We start from the raw sequence: 22,850 nt of genomic DNA on the forward strand, positions 1-22,850 counted from the left end.
GGCTGGGGAAGGGCATCCAATCCAGCCTGTGCTTGATTCCACCTGGCCGTCCGTGTGCTCTTCTGTGGCACTCCTCTTGCCTCTCAATGTCAGTGTCTCTCCAGCTGAAATGTTTCCTGTTCCACCTGAACAGGAAACAGCTTAACAAGGGTGCTGACTCCTGCCTCCTTCCTCCCCTCCCCTCCTCTCCCATCCTCATTCCTTCCCTCCCCTCTCCTCTCCCCTCCTCTCCTCCTCACCCTTTCTCCTTTCTTAGGATCACAGGGTAGGAGTGGCACAGGCTTGGTAAACATGGTAATAATGGGAATGCTTCGGGTGCTTATCAATACATAGGTATCTTGGCTAGAGAAGGCCCGGGCCCTGCCCTAGATGAACCCATTTCTGGAGGGAAGCGCAGTTGGTAAACCAAGTTGTCCAGGCCTAGATCTCAGGGCAGGCTGGGCAGTAACGGCACACCTCCAGGCTGTTCTGAGTCAAGGCAAAGCCCTCCAGGCCAGGAGCAAGTCTCAAGTGCCTGGGAGGGTCTGTTCGATGTGCCCCTGCCTCTTTTGTACTCACCAGCAGGACGCTGAGGGAGCCTCAGGAGCCCTGGTGGGGGGAAACCTGCCCATTCCCACACCTGGTCTTCTTGGTTGGAAGACTTCACTGGTTCGTTTGTTCACTCATTCTCTTAATCAGGGATTAATATGGTCCAGCTTTTGGAAAACTACAGCCACTTCTTCTCACACTCAGGATTCTCTTGTGTGACTTTATTTGCTCTCTCCATAGCACTGCCTTCCTAATGCAGGACCTAGACTCCGGGAGGAGGGGCCTGTCCCATGTGGGATTCCCTACCCCCAGGGCCTGAGTTCCCTGTCACGGTCTTTACAGATCCTGTCCTTCCCAAAGTGACACAACCCCCTGATGTGCACATCCTGGCCAAGGGGTATGGATGGACCCTACACATGATGACTGCTGAGTCCTCTTGGTGTGGAACACAGCTTGGGGTAGGAAAGAGGGGCCCACAGACAAGACCTGCTCTCCCCAGGCAGCTGTATTCCCAGGAGCTTGTACTGTAAGGAATCTGAATTCTAAATTCTAACCTGGCCTTCTGGATTATTATAAACCAAGGTAGCATATATTTAATAATGGCTTGATTCATTACTTAAAAAATAAGTAATCTATGGTCCATTCATACCATTGTTTAATATTAGGGCCAGCCTGGCCATGCATGGTTGCTCACACCTGTAATCCCAGATTAGGAGGCTGAGACAGGAGGACTGCAAGTTCAAAGCCAGCCTCAACAACTTAGCAAGGTTCTATGCAACTTAGTGAGAACCTGTCTCAAAATAAAAATATTAATAATAATAATAAAAGGACTGGGGATATTGCTTAGTGGTTAAGTGTCCCTGGGCTCAATCTCCTAATAATCCCCCACCCCCAAATGTTAGGGATAGTCTGGAACTTCTAACATATTACATGATTTATTTAATGGACATTTTCATTGCTTGTTATTATCTGTTAATACCCCATTCCTACGCAAATTCCATAAGGGAAGAGGTTTTGTACCTTTGTTCCCTGGTGTCTAGGTGAATGACTGGCACATAGTAGGAACTCCATGAAAATTTGTGGAATAAGTGAGTGAATGAGTGAACTAATAAGTTGTGCATGTGAGTACTTTCTTTGAGGTTCCCAAGGCCTGGCGATTTGGGGCAATTTTAGTTTTCTTAAGAAGGATGGACATATGAACACAACAATTTCATGGAATTTTAAGGACTAATTATGTAATTTTATAATTTCTGGGCCTCAGCTTCCTCATTTAAAAATAGGGATTATTGGAGGGTCTACTTCGTGTGATTTCTGTGAGGTTTAAATAGGTTACTTCATGGGAAATACTTAGTATGGGTCTGGAATAAAGAAGACAATAAATGTTTGTTTAAGTCAGTTTTCTGTCATTGCTGTGATAAATACCTGAGAAAAACAACTTAGAGGAAGAAAGACTTGTTTTGGCTCATAGTTTCAGGTTCTCTCCCTGGTTAGCGGGTTCCATTGCTTTGGGCTTGAGATGAGGCAGAATATCATGGCCGAAGGGCATGGCAGAGGAAAGATGGTAGCTAGGAAGGGAGTCGGGGGAGACAGGGACAAGATACAGTTCTTAAGGGTACATCCTAAAAGAACCCACTCCTTCAATTAGGTACCACCTCCTACAGCTCCCAGTAATACCTTCAAATTATGAATCCACAAATGAGTGGGATCATTTCCCTAAACCCCATCATTGATCCAATCATTCCCCTAAACTCCATCTTTAAACAGCCTTCAACACTTGAGACTTTGGGGGACAAAGCATAGCAATGTTAAACAATTATTAATAGCCTAAAGTAGGAAGCATGGATGGTGGGATTCTGCAGTTGGTGACCAGAAGTCGATCTTCAGAGTTTCTCAAAGTAGCCACTGACTCCAATGTGCCTGATGGTCTGAGAGAGAGGCAGGTAGGTAGGTAGGGCCTGCACTTAGGCCCCAGAACTAAGGCTGGTGTGACCTCAACCCTCAGGCAGCATTACTGGATGCCCTAGGGAGGGGGGCCATGGAACAGGAACTCTTTCATGACACAAGAAGACAAGGGTGCTTTTATTGAAGGGGTGGACTGGGCTCTCTCAAAGATTGTCCCATTCACAAAGATCATCAAATCATTTTTAACAATTGCCAAGTTCTTGACGATCTGACATTGAGGCTGTATCTCTACAAGCTATTCAAGAAGGGGGTGGGGACAAGCAAGCCTGATGGAAATCACAGCCATAGTAGTAGACGCTGGGTCGATGATGTCGATGATGTTTCACATCAGGCCTTTGAGGTAGTAAGTCTTCTCGTTACTTATTCATAAGCTTGGAAATGGGCTCAGGCTGGTACTGTCATCAGCCCAAGGTGAACCAACGAGCCAAACCCTCTTCTCGTGGGTGATGTTAATTCTGTGAAGCAAACCCCAGGTGTTTGTTTTTGGTATCCCTTGATAGGGGTATGAAGGGGAGGCTTGGCTGCTTCCTAATGGCTGAGTCCATTATAGCCATTTCATTAGCCATCCAACACAGAGGGCCTCCTGGCTGTTTGGAAAGCTCCATCCAATTTCAGCTTTCAGTGTCAGGGCCTCTCAGGAAAGACTCACTGAAGTGAACACACCCCATTCCAGCCAGGGGGTCAGGGCTGTGGGTGGGAGTTTGGCAACCAAGACACCTCTGTGATGGCACAGAGACATCGGTAGCTCATGGGTCCAGCCTCGAGTGCCACCCCCAAAGCAGAAAGACAAAGGTGTCTTAGGCCATTTTCCATTAACAGCACAGGTTACCTGAGACTAACATATAAAGGGTCATTTATAAAGAAAAGAAGTTTATTTCGTTTACATTCTGAAGGTTGGACATCCAAGGGCATAGCAGTAGCATCTGGTGAGGGCAACGTAACTTGGCAGAAGGTGGAAGGGCAAGCAAACTTGAGCAAAGAAAAGGCAAGAGGGGCTGGGCTCACTTTGTCACCACCCATTTCTGGGATAACTCACTACTGCTGTGAGAAAGGCATCCATCCCCTTTGACAATCCAGTCACCTCTGGCAGGTCCCACCTCCCAACACCACCACAGCGGCAACTACATTTCAACGGAAGTTTCACATCATAGCCATAGGTCATGCCAGATTTTGGCGGGGGGGGTGTGTGTGTGTGGAATTTTCACTGAAATATAACACAATGCAGAAAAGTGTACAGACTATAAAGATAAACTCAATGAATTATCACAAAACGAACCCACCTGTCTACAATTTCCCAGCTCCAAAACCAAAACTGAGTTAACAACCTGGAAGCAGCCCTCTGTGCCCTCTCCTAGTCACTATCTCCCCTCCAGACAGGGGTACCCCCTCGCCTGACCTCTGACAGCGGAAGTTGTCTGTTTGTACGTTGTGTCAGTGGACTCTTCCAGTGCATGCTCCTCTCTGGCTGGCTTCTTTCACCTGCATTGTATTTTGAGCGTCATCTGTGTCATGCGTTGGTGTACTTGTCAATCATTCTTTCTTAGGGCTCTGTAGTGTTTCCCTGGGGGAATATTCTACAATTCATTTCCCCATTTTAGAGCTGAAGGACTCTTCTGTTGAGTCCAACATACACATTTGGCTTTAATAGATACTGCCAATGCTTTCTTTTTTTTTTTTTTTTATTATCAAAGCAAAAGCATTGGAAGTTCTCATCAGTCCACATCTTTTGTCTGCCTTTTTGATTTAGTCACTCTGGTGTGTGTGAAGCAGGATTGTAATTTGATTTAAATGTACACTTCTGATTACTAGGGAAGTCGAGGGCTCTTTACCTTCCTGTATCCATTTTTTTGGTTGGGGGTACTGGGAATTGAACTCAGGGGCACTTGACTACAGAGTCACACCCCCAGCCCTTTTTTGTATTTTATTTAGAGACAGGGTCTCACTGAGTTGCTTAGCACCTTGCCTTTACTGAGGCTGGCTTTGAACTCTCAATCCTCCTGCCTCAGCCTCCAGAACTGCTGGGATCATAGGCATGCACCACCACCCCGCCCATTTTTATTTTTAATTTAGAGATTTGTCTTGAAATATCTTTGCCAATCTACTTATCTCAAACACCACTAAAGCTGCCTTTCTAATATCCTTTATGCTAATTAAGGAGCCACCATTTCCCCTGAGGAAATGTTTTCTCCTCCTCTTTGTTTTGACAGCAAAGCCTCCAGGTGTGTTGGGAGGTAAACTTGAGTTTTCTGCATTAGGGTTGTCTATTCCCCCAGATGTCCAGCTCTGAAGGTGTATTCCTGATTAGCACAGCTGATTGCCTTCAGGTAAAGCTTAAAAGTAACGAGCCACATATGTAGTAGCATTGTCTGGGTTAAGGTGCTTCACAATAAAAACCAGACTTCCTAATGCGGCTTTTAAGCCTTGCTTCCATCCCACCTCTGCAACTTTGAGCAGTCCCCACGCCTAGTCTGTCTGCAAATTCCTCTCAGGGGATCTTCAGGCTACTTGTAACCCAAGTGTTAGTACTCAGGTAGAAGGAAATAGAGAAGGGATCATCTTTCCATAGATTCTCTCCATAAGACACTGATTATATCAGCTATTTTCTTGGCATAGGGCTCAACCACACAGGTTTCCTGAAGTAGGTCAGAAGCCATCTACTAGTGGCCACAGCTCTCTTGGATGGGTCACAGTTCATTCAGTGAAATGTTTGGTGATGTTTTCTGACCTTCTTGGAACAGCTCCTTTCCCACCCGCCCCCTTTCTCCTTTTTTACCCCGGGGGCTAAGAATCAAACCTATGGCCTCTTGCACGTTAGGCAAGCACTCTACCATTGAGCTACAGCCTCTTTTATTTCTCCTGAGATTTTTTTTAACTTTAAGGTATAATTGGTAAATCAAAATTGTATATATTCATGGTGTACAATGAGATGTTCTGATATGTTCAGACACTATAAAATGATTAAATGATATATCCATCACCTCACTTGTGTTTGTGTGTGTGATCTTTTCTCTTAATTCCTTAAAATTTTATATATAGGATAGTATCTACATATGCCTTTTGTTCTTTGTTGTGTTATACCCCTGTTTAAAATTCACAAAATGATATTTAATTGAAATCATAAAAACATATTTTTCCCCAAACTAAGGGGTAAAGCACTCTGACTTTCACATTAAACAAGTCAACTTGATCACAGGTGTCCTTTAATGGATTAAAAAAAATTGTTATAGTCTTAGGGTGTCATAGGTTTTTACCATAAATAGACATTTTATCCGTAATAAACCTTTCTCTATCAAAGTGATTTTTGGAACTTTATTATATTACTTGATTGATTTTGGATGTTAAATAAAATTTGCATTTGAGTGATTCAAAAAGATCTCCTCTCTTAGCAATTTTCAAATATACCTTACTAACCAAATCCCCAGGCTATACAATAAATCTCTAGAACTTTCTCCTCCTCACTGACGCCTGTGCTCCTCCCCGCCTCTGCAATCACCATTCTACTCTCTGCTTCTGTGAGTTCCATGTTCCTCCTGATTTTTGTTTAAACTCATGATAAGACAGAGGAACTGGTGGGAAGTTTGCTTCTCCCTGTGTGGTCACTTACCTAAAAACAGCCAGCTGAATCAGAGAGGAAAATATGTGGTAAACACACCACTCTTCTTGGGGTGGGTCTCGAACCCATGCTCACACCTTCAGGTAGGCAGCCGACATGGCGGAGGGGGACAACTGTGAGAGAAAGGCCTTGCAGGATGACATGCCCAATTCCGGAGGCCTTTAAAGAAGTGATTTTGAGACTAGGGGTGTGGTTCAGGGCTAGAGCCATTGCCTAGCATGCTTAGGCTCCAGGGTTCTATCCCCAGCACTGCAAACAGAAGAAAAAGAAAGAAAAGCTGAAACATTTTTGAGAAGACTATGTGAGAGAAAAACAAGTCTTACAGAGCTAGGACCACCTGACTTGAATAGAATGGTAGAGAAGGAGAGTGGAGGAGGAACCCAGAGGGCATGGAAGCCTGGCAGGGAGGTGGGTGCCAACTGGGCAAGAGCCCCACTGTCCCGTCTGTCCTCCAGACTAGCCTATGGTGGTTCTTTATTAGGAATGTCCCAGACCCCAGTATTCTGAGCAGCAAGTCAGAAACTGAGTCCTGAGGAGAGCTGAAATGTGCTCTGGTTGCAAGGAGGTCCAGAATTTACTTCTTTGGTAAAACAAAACTGTAGCTTCCTTGCCCATGTCCAGGGCTCCAAGGCAGATGGATTCTGTCCCCTCGTGCCAAGGCAACTGAAGCCACACCTGATCTGCACAAATTCCTTTATTCTTTTGAATGGCAGCCCCAGAAGCACAGGGACAGGCACAGGTGGGCTAGGGGACTGTGCAAATTGTTCTATGCAGATTTTGTGCACTTATTAATGAGAAGGAGGAAGCTGAAACCCGTATAGCTTTGGGAATTTTGCAATCTTTAATGTTCAAAAGTTAAAAAGCTTCATTGATGCCCCTTTGCCACTCATAAAAGAGATAAAAGTGCTTACTGGGACCAGAAGTAAGATTTAACATCATTGTATTTATTAGGTTCTGAAACAATACACATTCACATCCTTTTGAATACAGTACATTTGGCACAATAATGTTTACAATGAAATAACACTAATGAATGGCAAGAGATTAAAATTACATCCAGAAGGGAAAAAAATATACAAATAAAGCATCACAATACAAAATAAAATCCCTAAAATTGAATACACATTATATTTAGCCAGAATTATTTTGCACATAATTTAAAAAGAGGTAATTTTTTTAGCCTTTTCTTTTTAAAGCAAGAATGCATTGGTTTTTTTTTTTCACCTTTGGAGAAAAAAAATTGTGTTTCCACTTCACAAAGTCCATAATGAGAAAACATAGGAGAACAACTATCCTTCATATATTTTTTGGCTTTTTTTTTTTTGCACTCCATTTTTTTTCTTCAAAAAAAGAGAGAAAGAGAAAGAGAGAGAGAGAGAGAGAGAGAGAGAGAGAGAGAGAGAGAGAGAGAGAGAGAAAGAGCTGGAAAGATTATAAAGAACTAGCAGAAATGTAACAGTGTGTCTGCTTCCAAACTCTTGTCGAAAATGAAATAGGAAATACTGAAGGAACACCCAAGCCTTTTTCTCTATCTGTGCTGGATCCCAACCTGGCGGTGTGAGAACTTCCTCTGGCCGAGGCATCCCAGCCAGCCCGGCTTTGAGTGCTGAAAGGTTGCAGGCTGTCTACTGTCTTCAGCTGCCGGGTGGAATGTACTATTTGACTTCCCAGTAAAAAAATGCCAGTTGTCCTACAGGAAGGGCTGAACCCTCACTGCCAAGCAGACACTGTCAAGTCCTCAGACAAGGCCACTGAGCATTGCAGTGAGAGCTGACTTGCTTTTCCAAAGTTCATAACGATAAAGAAAGCAGAAGAAAGAAAGAGCAGTAGTTATGCATGAATATGACGGGTGTATTGTCATGTCTTCCTAAAAAATGAGATGATACCACCATGAAGATGTTTCTGTGCTTGTACTCCACCCCAGAAGATAGTCTGCCCGGTATGTCAAGTTACCGAAGATAAATTAAATTAATCTCATGTTCTTCGTCACTTCACTGGTATGCCAAACACAAGGACTAATAGAGCATAATATTCAATATTTGCAATCATCATAAGAACAGATAATTACACCTGAGTTTTTAAAAAATAAAAACAAAAGAGAACTAAATGTCATCATTAGTAACAAAGGCTGTGACCAGCCCGATGCAAATAGGGACACACTCTCTATGGGCTCAAAATAGTCACTGTCCAAGCTTTGAAACCACTATTGAAAACATTCCTTTCTCTCTCCCGTCTCTATCAGGACATAACAGAGCACGGGAGAACTATATGTGAAATTTAATATAGCTTAATAGCTTAACATATGTTTACATCTTTTAAAATAAACAATACAAAGGACCACCCTCCCCCAACCCCTGGGAACACACCTATCTCTCGGTAACTTGAACCAATACACTTATAGAGTATTGCACCTGGACATTATTATAATTATTCTTTCATAGACTAAAGTTTTATAATATGCCTGAACATGCAGCAGTTGATACCTCTATAGTCAATGAATTAATTCCACAGGCCTGCAGCAAACACTATATACAAAAATCTCAAATGTACAAAAGGCAAAAAGCTTCATTAGTGCCACTCTGCCACTCACAAGTATATATATATTTAGGGGCAGCTGGGAAATCCACGTGCAACAGTTGGAATGGATTCCATTCCCTGCTAAATCAGTTCAGTAAAATAGGTAATCGAATGACCTTGGGGAAACATATACACAAAGCCACAGAGAACCCTTGGAAATCAAAGAATGTAACACTGTTAGCATATCTACAGGAGGTAACATCACGTCCATTAAAGTTTCCATGAGTTGCCATCGCATGTCACTCGGAAACAAAATTCCCGGTACATCTTGCCACACGGTCAGTTTTCGAAAAAGTCGCTCTTCCATCTCCTGCCACCCTCTGTCTAATCCACGGTGAGCCTCATTCCACTGTTCCAAAAGCAGATATTTCATGTTTAACTTTACATGTTTAATGTTTAAAAACCACAACACAGTAGTAATACCATTTTGTAGAAGTGTGCCAAAATAACACACTGCTGCAGAAAATAAATAGCATTTATGCTGGGAACTTAGGACGAACCTGGAAAGAGAATTTGGGAGCTGAGTTTCACGAGAACCCCAGGGTCTTGGCCATCACTGTGGTGGCCTCTGTGTTCAGATAGAACTTCGGTGATGAGGAATGTCACTTGCTTCCTTTTCTCTCCACTCACAGAGCTCCCATGTGTCACTAAAGCATCAACAGTTGCTGAATTCTCATTGTGTATTAGCCCTTTAATGTCTACCTGAATTCATACTGGAAATTCTATCTTTTGGCCAATTAGAAAGCAAATTTGATAATATATTTTCAAATGTTAATGGAGTTCAAAAATCAAAATTATGTTTTTTACAAAGAGTGATTTCTTCCATGAGATACAAACTTACATGACTTTGGCATGCTCAAAAGACCAAAGCAAGTACAACTGGGCCATTCTGGAGCAAACCGATAATGGCTAGCCAGACTGGGCATCCCCTGGGCTCCCTCCATATGAGACGCCTTGTCTGCCCTCATGTGGAAGAAGCACCAGTTTCTTCTCCTGGGCAGAAGGGCAGAGATGGCAAGCCACAGCACAGGAGGGATGAGAAGCAAGAGGTGTCAGTATTCTACATCCCACCGCAGAGCCAGAGTCTTCTTGTTGAACTTTTTTTCCTTTGTGGTAAAAGAACTGAAGTTGCTTCTCTGCCAGGAGCCCCTAAGGAGTGGAACCAGGCTTGCTGACAGTCCGAACATGGCAGCATGGACAGCTAATTGCTGACCCAAATGGAGTCTGTGTTCCTGGTGAGGCAAGAACCAAGAATGTCTTCTGGTCACCAGGATGGTGGTGGGGGATGGGGTAGGAGGTGGCCTGGGGGATGGGGATGCAATAAATAGAGAGTGGACATGGGACGGGGGCTCCAGGGAAGAGAAATAGTTCAAGACCTTCTGAGCCTCTCACACAGGACCTTCTCAGCGCTCCTCGCGGCATCAGCAAACTCCACGTGTGCGCGGAGGCTTCTCAAGGCATGAGGTCTTCACCGAAGTAGGAGAAGCCTTTGAATTCCTCCTGGTTGATCTGCTTCACTATTGCTTCATCCACAAGTGTGAGCACCGGCTCTTCCCGAGTAAAGTCTTGGTCAAAGTTATTGACGTCTCGTTTGGTTTTCTGCGATAAGAAAAGAAAAAGCACTGAGTGGAGGTTGACCTCCCTCACGAGGGCCCCCCATGGGGAGTGGGCACCGAGGTGGCCAGCCTCTCACCAAAGCAGGCCGCTAGCTACTGGGAGCAGACACAGGACTGTTCCAATGAGGTAACGATGGATGGCCCCAGGCCCAGGGGGTGACAGGAGGAGAGGAAGAATGAATCGAGGTGAGAAGGAAGAAGGGGCGTGTGGGTGTGATGGAAAAGCAGGGAAGTGGGATTCCCACAGGCTGTGTGTGTGTGTGTGTGTGTGTGTGTGTGTGTGTGTGTGTGTGTCTGGGTAGAGTGGGATGCAAAGTGTCCATCTCATACCCACTTGTCCCTCTGCCATAAGACTTGGGCTCCATCAAGACCTTCCTTGCTGTGGATCAAGGAAACAAACTTGAGTCTACCTCCCACAAAGTCTTCAGTGTTCTCTTTCCCTATAGGCAGACCCCATAGCTCTGCCAGGTCTGCTGCAGATGGTATCCTGTCTATCAGGAGGATGGGCTGGGGGCAGGATCGTCTTCTGAGAAGCCCACCTTGAACCCCACCTGTTCTTGCTGTGACCTCATTTAATGTTCCCGTGTTTTGGTCACTACTACACTCGACACACTGACCTGCCCTGTGTGTGTGTGCTTTGCTTTTGTCTGGACTCGAACTCCTTAAAGGAGGCAACCTTCATCCACTCTCGGCTTCCCAGCAGTTCCTCTGCAATCATTATCTGTTGAATGAAGTGAGCAAACCTACCACTCACTTCCCAGCTCAGAAGGACCCATATCCAGTGGAGGTTTAAGTTCCCAAAGGAGGACTGTGTCTTATGGCTTGGGGATTGTGTAGCAATCAACCCACAAACGAATTCTAGTTTTGTTTTTTGTTTGTTTGTTTGGAGAACATCAGCAAATAGAAATAATGCCAATCTTTAGGAGCTTACAGTGGAGTTGAGGAGCCACTTTTCCTGCCTAGAACACATTACTTTGGTTAGAAAAGCATCCATGAAGAAATCAGGGCTTGGGTTAAGATCTGAAGATTTGGGCTACAATTGTGTTGGTACAGATGGGAGGGAGGTACCTTGGCAGAGAGAGAGATGGGACAAAGACAGGGGGCAGGAACACGAAAGATGTATACATAAGACAAGGTTTGCCAAGCTGCCTGGGTATGGTGGGAGGTAAGGCTGGAGTCTGAGTGCAGAAACCTCAATATCAGACCCCTTCTTACTCAGTACAAAGCACGACACTGAAAAGATGGAGGTGCTTCAGCTGTACCTTTCCAGGTACTGATTAATGCCTACTACCCAGGATTAGCAACCTGGATGATGGAATACATCTTATGGAAAGACCAGCGTGATTATTGTAGGAGAAATAATATTAACGTATGCTATGGGTCTGTGGAGACCAGTAACCTAAAAGATGTTAATAACAAGTCCATGAAAAAAGTGGAGACATAGCTAGATTTTGGACCCCACTCCTAGAGATTGGCCATGCATATGGGCAAATTAAATCTGTGCGTCTACAGTAAAAAAATCTGGTCCACTCTGTTTATACCAATCTTCCTCAAATTGGACATAAGATTCTCCCCCACCCCCTAGAAGTTTAACCCCTCTCCTGAGAGCAGAGTTCTGCAGAACATTCTAGAAGGACTGCTTTAGGATTTATAGATCATCTTCACATTAATTCACTCATTTGGTTCGTGGAATGGGCAGGTATTGTGATTCTGGTTTTACAGTCTCAATGAGGTTTGGTGGCTTAGACAGTCACCTGACTATAAAAGGGCAAGTTCAGGGCTTAGCACCATGCCTCCCACAGTGTGGAAGACTGGGAAATCTGGATGCTGGAGAAGTGGGAAGACATAGCAAGGGTCAAGCTCATCCAGGATACATGCAAGAAGAGGTACCAAGCAGAAATAAAGCTTGCCCTAGGCAAATATAATGGGCGGGCTGTGGATGGAGGGCAGACTGGATAACATGGGCCAAGTGAGCTGGGCAAGGGGATTGTCTTCAAATGGCCCAGACTGAGATCGGAGCCTTGGCCTGCTAGGAGCAGGGATGAGCTCATCCTTCCTATCTTTCAGCACTATCAATCTTGCTTGGTGCCTTCTCTCTGGGCTCAGGGCTGCATGATTCAGGTCTCAAAGACCTTGAAAGGACAGAGAAGAGACACAGAAAACCCAAGAGAGTTCCAGAAACAGGACTTGCAGCTGCAGGACATCCGGGCTGCCCCTTGATATGGGAAAGCTCAGGGGTGGCTTAGTCATCTCTGCCAGGAGGGCTGGCCCAAGGCAGGAGGACTATCTGTTCTTCTCCAGGGAGTACAGAGTCAGAGGAAAGGGGAGGCCCTATGTGGAGGGAGACTTCAGAGAGTAACAACAAAGCCTATCCCCATGGTGACACATGCTGGCTGTGGGAGGGTGGCGCCTGGGGAGAGGGTGTGGAAGGCCTCTTCTAAAGATCTCTATCAGAGGGATGGATTAGCTAAAAGATCCCGCAGGCTGAGAGTATGGGCCGCCGTGTTAGCTACAGTTGGTCCAGAGGGAGGAGTCGGGAGGGGAGGTGGTGAGAATAACATGGGAGGCACCGGACATCACTCCAAAAGGCAGCCCAGGGGCATCCTCTCTGGCGTAGGAGGCACAGTCAAGGATAGGCAGGAGGAAAACTCCGTGTGTAACATCACTCAGGATGGGCCAGGAGCACCAGGTCTGTAGTATTCTCAGGAGAAGCGCCCTTCCCTGGAATACCTTCTCAACCAACCACTAATGAGAGGTAGGATGTGTATAAAGAAACTCAAAGTCCATCCACTCTCTGGCATTGGCTCTTCTTGTTTACTTAATTGTGCTTCATTGATCAGTCATTAGTATCTATTAATTACTCTTTGAAGCTGGTTTCCTTTCCTGAGGTCAAATGGGCATAGTGATCAAGCTAGATTCTAGAAGATATCGAAATTTCACAACTTATTGTATACCAGTGAACCAGCCTCAGTAAATTCAGCTTGGGATGTTATTCCCAGAAGACCTCTAGCTCAATGGTGGGCTAGTTTGGACAACTGCTAAACTTGCTCCAGCTTTCTCAAGAGAGTCCCAGAATCACCTGTGGCATTCAAAAGAGTATGCCACTCACAGGGCACAATGGTGCATGCGTGTAATCCCAGTGGCTCGGGAGGCTGACACAAGAGGATTGCAAGTTCAAAGGCAGCCTCAGCAAAAGTGAGACCCTGTCTCTAAATAAAATACAAAATAGGGCTGGGGATGTGGCTCAGTGGTTGAGTAACCCTGAGTTCAATTCCTGGTACCTCCCCCACCCCAAAAAAACAGAATATGTCACTCTTCAGAACTTCCACAGAGCTGGCTCACCCACACCCTTGCACAATTTGGCTCCATTCTGTTTTTCTTGGAGATATCTTAGATGCATGTCAGTTACCCATTTCCAATTCAAATAACCAACATTCCCACTGCGTGCAATTCCTGACTATTAATATTAGAGACCTGGGAATGTCCCCAGGCAGACCCTATCCCCTGTTACTGGCAGTTTAGCATCCCCAAATTTGGAAAGAACTGGGATTATATCCTTTACTCACTGATTTCATTCTTTGAAATGCTGCTGCTTCCCTCACAGAGCAGGTACAAGACTTGGAGCCAAGGTTCCAAAGGGCAAGTTCTCAGACACACTGTGTATCCTGATCCCTGATCATCCCACACGCCTCCCCTACTGCCTAAATGCCAGCCTCTTATCCTGCACCTCACAGTCTGAGAGATGACGCTGGATACAGGGAACAACATTCTGACTCTGCAGCCCTTCCTCCTCCATGACATTTTCCTCTTAACCTTTTGGTCACACACAATTAGGGAAGGATGCATGGCTGAACTCTTGCCTGGTATATGACACTTAAGTCATGCTCTGAGAGCCTTGGTTGTCTTTTCATCTGTAAAAAGGGGGTGGTGACAGATGCCCTGTAGTTGCCTCAAAGACAAATAAGAAGCCAGATGTTAGGTGCTCAGACCAGGACAGAGTGGGCCCCGATAACTGTGGAGCCCTTCCCTGCTCTGCATCTCAGTGCCTGTGTGCCGTGAGCATAGAACACACACTGCATGGGCATGCTACCCAGTCAGTCCACGTGATATGCACATGGATGAACGCTTGAAGTTAGGGACCCAGCTTTATATTTCTCTGATCCTCCAGATCCCGAGCTAGTGTTGAGCTGGGTCTGCCTGGATGTCCCGGTGCTTCCTCTGCTGATTGGGATTCTTCTATAGCACCGCGCTGCTCTTGGGACAAAGACCCAGTTTCCTACACTCACCTATTCCTAAGGGCTTCTGGATCTCATCCTCGCCCCTTCCCTGGCTCCATCTCCCTGGCACCTCTGAACCACAGGGGCTCCCCCTCGTGGGGCTCTTCCTGCCTCAAGCCTTTGCACAGCCATCCCTCTGCCCAGGGCACACCCACCCCTCCATGCCTTCTGCCCCGTGTCCATTCTCCTTGCCCCAGTTGTGTAGCTGCCTTGCCTTCACAGAGCCCTTCTGTCCCTCTAAGAGTGGTTCGAGTCAAGCCTCCTAGGGGGCCCTCCCACCTCCCCTAAACTCGAATCACAGCACTCACACACCGAAGGCTCTTTTCAACTGAGCTGTGAGTTCCACACAGGCAGGGACTGGCTCCAGCTCACCATGACCACCCCCAGCCTAGCACAGGGCTTGGCACATACTGACAACCAAGAGATCTGCTGGAAGAGATGAACGAATGTGCCTCTCTTGTTGCTGTTATATCTGGAGACAGCAAAGTGACCTGGGTTCAGGGCCAGTGGCTGCCATCTTGTCAGAAGGGTTTACCATTTGGTGAAATGCACTTAGGAGTGAGGAGGAGGCTGATGAAGGGTCTGGAGAGAGACAGCCCAGATCAGAGCTAAGCCCCTGGGGGCCTGCAGAACAGGAGTCTTAGCCTAACTAATGGGCTCTCTTTTCCCAGCACTTGGGGTTCCCTAATTTCTGGTACAAGAGAGAAATCATTTCAACCAGGATTTGGGAAAATTCCATCAGGATGGATGCGTTTAGGGACTTGGTGGGTGTGCCTTTGACCCCTGTGGTTGGTATCGGGGAAAAACAACTTTCCTATTCCCTTTGGCATCCCTTCAGAAATCAGGTCTAAGACAGGAAAGATCCGAGGCTGGCATCGAGGAAGGGCACGTTTCGGTGTCTGCAGTGGGGGAGGGGGTAGAACGTATGGAAGCATTTTCAAATTCCCTCAGATCCTCCTGAGAGAGCACATCTAAGGGGCAAAGCTCTGGGGCTGCCTCACACGCCAGGCCTGGAGGCTCCTCCAGGATTGTGGCCATCCCACCCCAGCGCAGAGATGAGCCAGTGACTGAATGCTTACTTCCTGTCTGGCTAGCGAAATTCTCACAGCCCTCACACACTGGAGCCATAAACACAAGTTTTGGAGGAGCCAGTGACTGCTGCTTCTGTCTCTATCTGATTACCAGGAGATCAACAGATGGCTTTGTTTTAAAGGGCTCAGAAAATTCCCTGTTCTTACAGGGAGTAAGATCACGGGACTGGCTTTCACCTGACCACCTTGCTGGTGCCTGGTCTCTGCTTCTCCTCTTCTTGGTGTGAGTGGTAGCCAGAGTGTAGGGAGCACAGTGACCCCAGCCAGGGTTCTCTGTCTTAGGGGTGTGTCTGAGTAGGGAGGCATGCTGCCTCTACATTTTCCCCACACACAAGCCTCCCTCTGGGTCCTCAGGACTCCTGACACTAGTATCATCCCACCTCACCCTCCTCCCCGCTCCCTTGGCCCTGTAGGACCCCATGCTGGACATCTTCTAATATCTCAGATGTATCATATGCCCCTACTGCAAAGCAGGGTATACAGCAGACACTAAATGTTCACTGGCTTGAAATTATTTTCCTTCATCCACCAAATCCCTCCAAGCTTTGAAATGTTGATATTCTTATCTAAGCTCCACTTTTAAAATATATTATTCTAAAAAAAGAAAGCAAGAATTGAAATTGTTAGGATGCTTGCTGCAACATCAATCAGCTGGATCCTTATGTATGTACATGTGTTCGTCATAACCCAAGCTCTCATCAACAGAGTCTGTGTGAATATGTTTAAACACACACGCTGAGGTGTGAAGTTAAATGAAACAGGACGGAACCACTGCAGAGTCCCTTGCCTGGCAAAAAGAGGGGCTGGAGAAGAATTTCAAATTAACTTTCAAGTTAAAAATGTATCTAAACATAATCCTTTTATCCCTTCTCCCTCTTTATATGTTCTTTAACCAAGAATTGCTCATACTTTAATATTTTCTATGCAGCAAACAGGGTAAAATATACCGAGAGTTCATCAGCACAGGCTTGCCCAAGGGGTTTTTGGAATTACCTAACTTGCCACGATGCCCTGTGGTGCCCTCTTGCTTTCTCATCCATGTCCTTCTTACCAGGTGGTTGTCAGAGCTGACCGCTCAGTTCCTGACTCCATGGTTTGCACAATGCCAGGTGCAGCGGCATTACCCTCTACTTGGCAGGAACCCTGTAACAGATGCTAAGATAGTATCCATGTTTTATCAGTTTGTAAGAAGCTGTGATAAAACATTTATGCCATCTTAGTTGTAATAATTCATTTAACCCTGTTACAGGTTGCATCATGTTTCCCCAAAACAAATGGGGAGGTCCTAACCCCAAGGACCTTATAATGCAACTGAATTAGGAAATAAGGTTGCAAATGTCAAGGAATTAAGATAAAGTCATAAGGTGGGCCCCCATCCAATGACAGGTCTCCTTATAAGAAGGGAAATTATTTTAAAAACAAAGAAAAAGAAGGTAAATTGGATTCTTAGACACATACAGAGGGAAGACCATGTGAGGAGATACAGGGAGAGCATCAGGTGAAGACTAGAGTTCAGTGACCACAGGACAAGGAATGTCCATGGCTACCAGAAACTGGGAGAGGAAAAGGGGATCTTTCCCCTGCAAATTTCAGTGGGATCACCATCTTGCCAATACCTCGATCTCAGACTTTCAGTCTCCAGAACTGTGAGACAATAAATTTCTGTTGTTCTGAGCCACCCAGGATGTGGTACTTTGTTACAGGAGCCTTAGGAACTAATATGACCCCAACCTTATTTTTCTGGAATTGATTTTTTGAATCTAGATGTAATCCTGTACACTTAACACCTTAATTTCTTTGGGATATATTTCTAGCCTGTTCAAACCACCAAAATTATAATTCTGTAACTTACTCTGAATCTCAGTTGATTTACTAGGAAGGAAGCAAAACAAATATGTTCAACTGAATGATGGTTACCAGGGCATACAGGTAAAGTTCAGGGAAACCCCAAAATACTATGGAAATGTCATTTTCAATCAACCATCCATCTTATCTGCTGTGTCCTTCAGATTTTTGTCATCTTAAAATTTGATTGGCATTCCTCCAATATCTTTATAAAGACACCTATAAATAGTGTTGATGACAGATTGACCTGGCCTCTGCACACAGCTCTCCTGAGGTCGTTACCGTGTTCCAGCAGCAGCCTGGGAGTCCACTGAGAATCAACCAGCCATGGTGATGGTTTTCATTTTGTTCATGAAGATGATTCCATTGTTTGGATGGGATAAAGATACAAACGTCTACAGCAGTTTCTCTGCAAGTTGTGAAGTTAATTGGCTTCAAGTGACTACCATTTTCCCCCTAAATATCCACATTCTGATTCTCATAAGAACTTCTAGATACTTTACTAACATCCATGTCAAAGTATTCCAAATCCATATTTTCCCTATCTCTTAATGCAGGAAGACCATTTTCCTGTCTCCTAATACTTGGTCTCACTGCTCTATTCCGTCATATTCAAATTACCAAACCCTGTAGCAGGCATAGCAGGTCCTCCAGTGACCTGAGCCTAGAGCAGCACGTTGGATCCACTGGGGAAACTTTAAAAAATTATGATGTTGGTCCATCCCCTGAGGGTCTATTTAATTAATTGTTTTGGGATATGGCCTGGGTGTGGGCTATTAGGGTTCCCCAGTGAGTTTATTAAATGTAATTAATTAATTCATCTCTCTTCAGTTTTAGTTTTCTTTTAGTGGTTTTTGCCTTGATCTTTGTACTGAAGACATTTCTCTTGGGGGGAAAATTGGAGGCAACATGCCACAGTCTCGCTCTGGGTCATTGTTTAATATAGTGGTTCTTGATTCTGGCTGGGCATCAAAAACAACCAGAGCTTACAGACACCCGAGCTTCACCCAGACACCCTGAACTGGAATCTCCAGGGGTTGGGACCCCGGCCTCTGCATTTTTTAAAGCTCTGTGAGTAATTCCGACATGTATCCTGCTTGAGTCTATGTAGAGAAGCTGTGGCTCCCTCTCTCCCTTCTTTTTCTTATCAGCTTCAAAAGGTCTTTTTGATGTCTAAAAGCCTGGGTAGGAGCCTAAAGTATTCTGGATTTAGCCTCCTTTCAAGTTCACACTATACACTAGCACTCCTTCTCAGTTTCATCCCTTCTTTCCTTATTTTATGTTGATCTTTATAAAATTGGGACATCAGGAGCTCACTGGAAAATCACAATTTCTTTAAGTGCCCCTCTCTGGGAGGTAGTGCAGCTAGTGGTTTCACCTACCTCCTGGTAGCCCCACCACTTAGATTCCATCCTGATTCTCCAGTTACTAATCATTCTGCCACAGGCAAAGTGTACAGTTTTTCTGTGTCTCCATTTTCCTGTCCATAAAATGGGGGTATTAGTAGTCCTCTCCACACATTTGTTAAAAGTATTAAACGAAATTCTATATTCAAGTGGTGAGAACACTACATAGCATAGAGTAAATGTAAATTAGTAGCATTGCTTCTTCCTCAGTCACAACTATAGGCTGAGAACAAACAGCATTGTCTTGGGCTGAGCCCCAGAAGAAGTTTCCATTTGGTCTTAGTTCATAAGATAATCTTTGTTTCACCTGGGCAACCTGTATGCTTTCATCTCCCATGTCTTTAAATTTGGAACTAACCAGTCTTAGCCTTTATTCAAAGCAAAGAGCCAATGTGTGACCATCCAAAATCACATTCCTTTCTTGCCTTGGTTTTATCTTTCTTTCTTTTCACTCAGATAACATTCTTAGAATCTACTTTGTATACCCTGGTATCCTAGTGGTACATTTTTGGGGGGGTCAGTTGGAAGTTTTGTTTATTAAAATATCAATAATGAATTATTTTAATTCCATTTTATTTTAAAACATATCAATACAAGTTGTTCCTAATACATTTTCTGTATTTCTTGGGATTAGTACTTTTGACACCTTATTTAGCAGAAAAAATACTTTCTAACAGAAAATATTGAGAGGTATTATAGAAGAGTCATGAAAACCATGAATAAAGCAACAGGGGTAAATATCTATTATCACTATAATTTTCAAGAAATGATACAAAAACAAAAAGTCACTGCAGGGCTGGGATGTGGCTCAGTGGTAGACCACATGCCTAGCATGCCCAAGGCTGTGGGTTCAATCCCCAGCATCACATACACACACACAACTGCAAATAAATGTAATAAATGGATAATCAATATCATCATCAAATTCCAATGTAGGGTTCGATCCCCAGCACCAAAAAAAAAAAAAATTCCAATGTACTTTTTGTATCTTCCTATAGATTCTGCTAACTATATTATATGCACCCAAGTATTCAAAATTGACTAATAATGAAACATTTTTGAGATATTATTGTACCAGATTTACTGGTAACAGTACCATAAGTTTACCAAACAAATGATTCATTTATCAAATCAGAAAAGCAAGGCATGAGCATTGAGCTATAGGAGAGCTTAGTCCCTTCTGATGGGGTCCTGACAGGTAACCTCACTGTTCAGGGCAAAGCTAAGCAACACGCTGGTTAAAAGGTAGTACAGTATCATCTAAGATGCTTGTACTTATTTGTGGAATATTAGTTCATGTCAGGCTGTTCTTTGTTTCTCTATAAACAAACAGAAATCAATGTCATTATTAGCCCCTGGTCTATGGTGGGCCTTCTTTAAACTTTCTAACAAGAAGATAAAGGTAAGACAACAAAATGGAAGAAAGGAAGACATTTACATTAAGCACTGCTGGCTACAACACTCTTTCTTCTGTACTGAGTCGGGTCTGTTTGTCTGTATGTGACACACAGTCACACAGTGCCAAGTAGTGGGGAGGACCAAGAGCTGAGGAGCCAATAAGTTATGAGATACATGCCTCACCTGCCGACGCTGCCTGTCAGGGACGCATGTAACCTGGGTCCCTGGGTCTTTTGTGCCTTTTCTTGTTAAATTTCCTGATTTTCAAATGTTGCCAATTCAGTTCTTCAAAAACTGTTCTATCTGCATAGGCCACACAAATCTCTAGAATGTGACCTCTGTTTTTGTAAAATTACTTCTACCTTTCAGGGAGGAAGAAAATGAAGACCCATTTTCTTCTTCTTCTTTTTTTTGCAGGGGGTATTAGAGTTTGAACTCTGGGGCACTCAACAACTGAGCCACATCCCTAGCCCTATTTTGTATTTTATTTAGAGACAGGGTCTCACTGAGTTGCTTAGCACCTCGCTTTTACTGAGGCTGACTTTGAACTCAAGATCCTCCTGTCACAGCCTCCTGAACTGCTGGGATTATAGACCAATTTGCTTCTTATGCACAAACGATTGGCAGTTAAAAATGGGAAGGCACTCAGCTCCTGGCCATTCCCTGGTCCAAAGGAGAGGGCTGTGCTGGCTGGTATCAGAGGGGGCCACAGAAGCCTCAGACAGGGGCTTCACATATGCTTCCCACCACCTGGCTGGCCCTCTCTAAAACGTTTCAGAAGGGAAAGTGACTTCACTCTTCTGGGGCAAACTGCATACCCCAATATAGTTTTCTAACTGGGCCAAATTCCTGCAGACCACCAGCATCCTGAACAACTAACCATGACTGAAATCTGTCAGGTCAGTTGTTGGGTGAAATTCAACCATTTCCCCTCTGTTCCTCCCCTAGATATCATGTGTTAAACTATAAATAAATAAATGTGTGTGTGTGTGTGTGTGTGTGTGTGTGTGTGTGTGTGTATTTACACATTCCATTTAGAATTACCTTGGAAAAAGAAAAGAACCAACCTAATTTCCAATTATTAGCTAACACCCACCATCTCCCCTACGCCCTGCCGAGATCACCATGATCAGAGGACTTTGGCCAGCTGTGCAATTTGTCCATGAATTAGCTGGGCTCCAAGGACGCCGCCCCAGGGACTCTGTTATGCGGGAAGGCAGATGGCTACTGAACATCAAACACTTGTTTGAAGCCTTTTAAACAACACTGCAGAACAACTCCCTGAAGGGTTGGCTGGGAGGCCATGCTGCCTAAAAAAGAAGGGGCGGGGGCAGGACACATAGCTCCCTGGTGACCCCTGCTTTCACAGAAGCTGGCCCAGGCTCTTCACCTGTCATGGACCAAGTGAGGAGCTTTCCAAGGAGATTTTCAAAGCAGACTCTACCTTTACATTCTATGGCTTACACAAATGAAAGCAAGCCACCCTGATCCAAGCAAGGTTTGCTAATTTTTCTGTGAAAGACCAGATAGTAAATATTTTTTGGCTCTGTGAGCCATCTGGTGTCTGTCACAACCACTTCACTCTGCCCTTGTGTCCCAAAAGCAACATGGACAATATGCATGTGAAGGGCCCTGGCTGGATCCCTCTATGGATGCTGATGTTAGAATTTCATATTTCATGCGTCATGAAACCTTCTTCTACAACCATTAAAATAAATGGTGGGCTGCACAAACACAGGTAGTGGCTGGATTTGGCTGCAGTGTGCCACCCCCTGCCCTCGAGGAGGGTCTTTGGGGCTTCCATGAACATGGTACAATAGAGCACAGCTGTGTTGTATATATGAACACACTTGCATGTTCTGGTGACAGTTTATCAGATTCTTGAATGGGGTGGTGACTCCACAGTTAAGTTAGAACCGCTGATTTAAACATTTCCCCTTATAAAAAGCCTGACTTGCTTTGCTACAACTCTCCAAGGAATCCACATAGAGGAGGAAGCCCTGAGAAGCTTTTACAGGACCTGAAAAGTCCCCTTTTGCTTAAGGCCCTTAGATAACAGAGGTCCCCAGCACGGTATCCCCTCTGGCCTCCATAATTATATGGTATCCTGGGGGAAGGCTCAAGTGTCTATTATGAAAATGGCTAGAGAAAGTCCCCAGATGCAGATGTGTATCTCAGGCTCATCCCAGAGGAGTCTTTCAAGAACCAGTGAAGCCAACTGTCTGAAGGCATTAGCTCCAGGCACATCTTTTCCCCATTCTTTTTAGGGAATGAGGTCTTTCCGTCAGTTTCAAAGGGAAGGGTGTATCCCTGCTTCCTCCAACCCTCCCGGCCCACCACTCTACCAGGCTTGCCCAGGTCCACACACAGGCACGCTTTCACTTGAACCATTTGTCTCTAAGATTTGGTAACAAAAGATAAAATCATAAATTCCAGCTAAGAGTCATTTGGGGCCACACGATGATGGATGAGGCCACATTGTGCATATAGTGCACACGAGTGCTACTCAGTCTGGAATTCATAAATGGCCCAGAGGG

General features: G+C 44.8%; 1 protein-coding gene across 2 annotated transcripts in view; it reads right to left on the reverse strand.

The window, feature by feature from the left end:
- Positions 1-7,017: 7,017 nt before the first annotated feature.
- The window catches only part of Prkce (protein kinase C epsilon), a 466,464-nt gene continuing 450,631 nt past the window's right edge, over positions 7,018-22,850 (reverse strand). Inside the window, exon 15 of one of the 2 annotated variants that reach the window (XM_047522284.1) lies at positions 7,018-10,279. In XM_047522284.1, coding sequence (XP_047378240.1) covers positions 10,133-10,279 — 147 coding nt within the window. In that variant the 3' untranslated portion in view covers positions 7,018-10,132. The remainder of the gene's footprint in view (positions 10,280-22,850) is intronic. The other variant, XM_047522285.1, reaches the window with a different exon arrangement.

The sequence above is a fragment of the Sciurus carolinensis genome, chromosome 13, assembly GCF_902686445.1.
Source record: "Sciurus carolinensis chromosome 13, mSciCar1.2, whole genome shotgun sequence".
Taxonomy (NCBI): domain Eukaryota; kingdom Metazoa; phylum Chordata; class Mammalia; order Rodentia; family Sciuridae; genus Sciurus; species Sciurus carolinensis.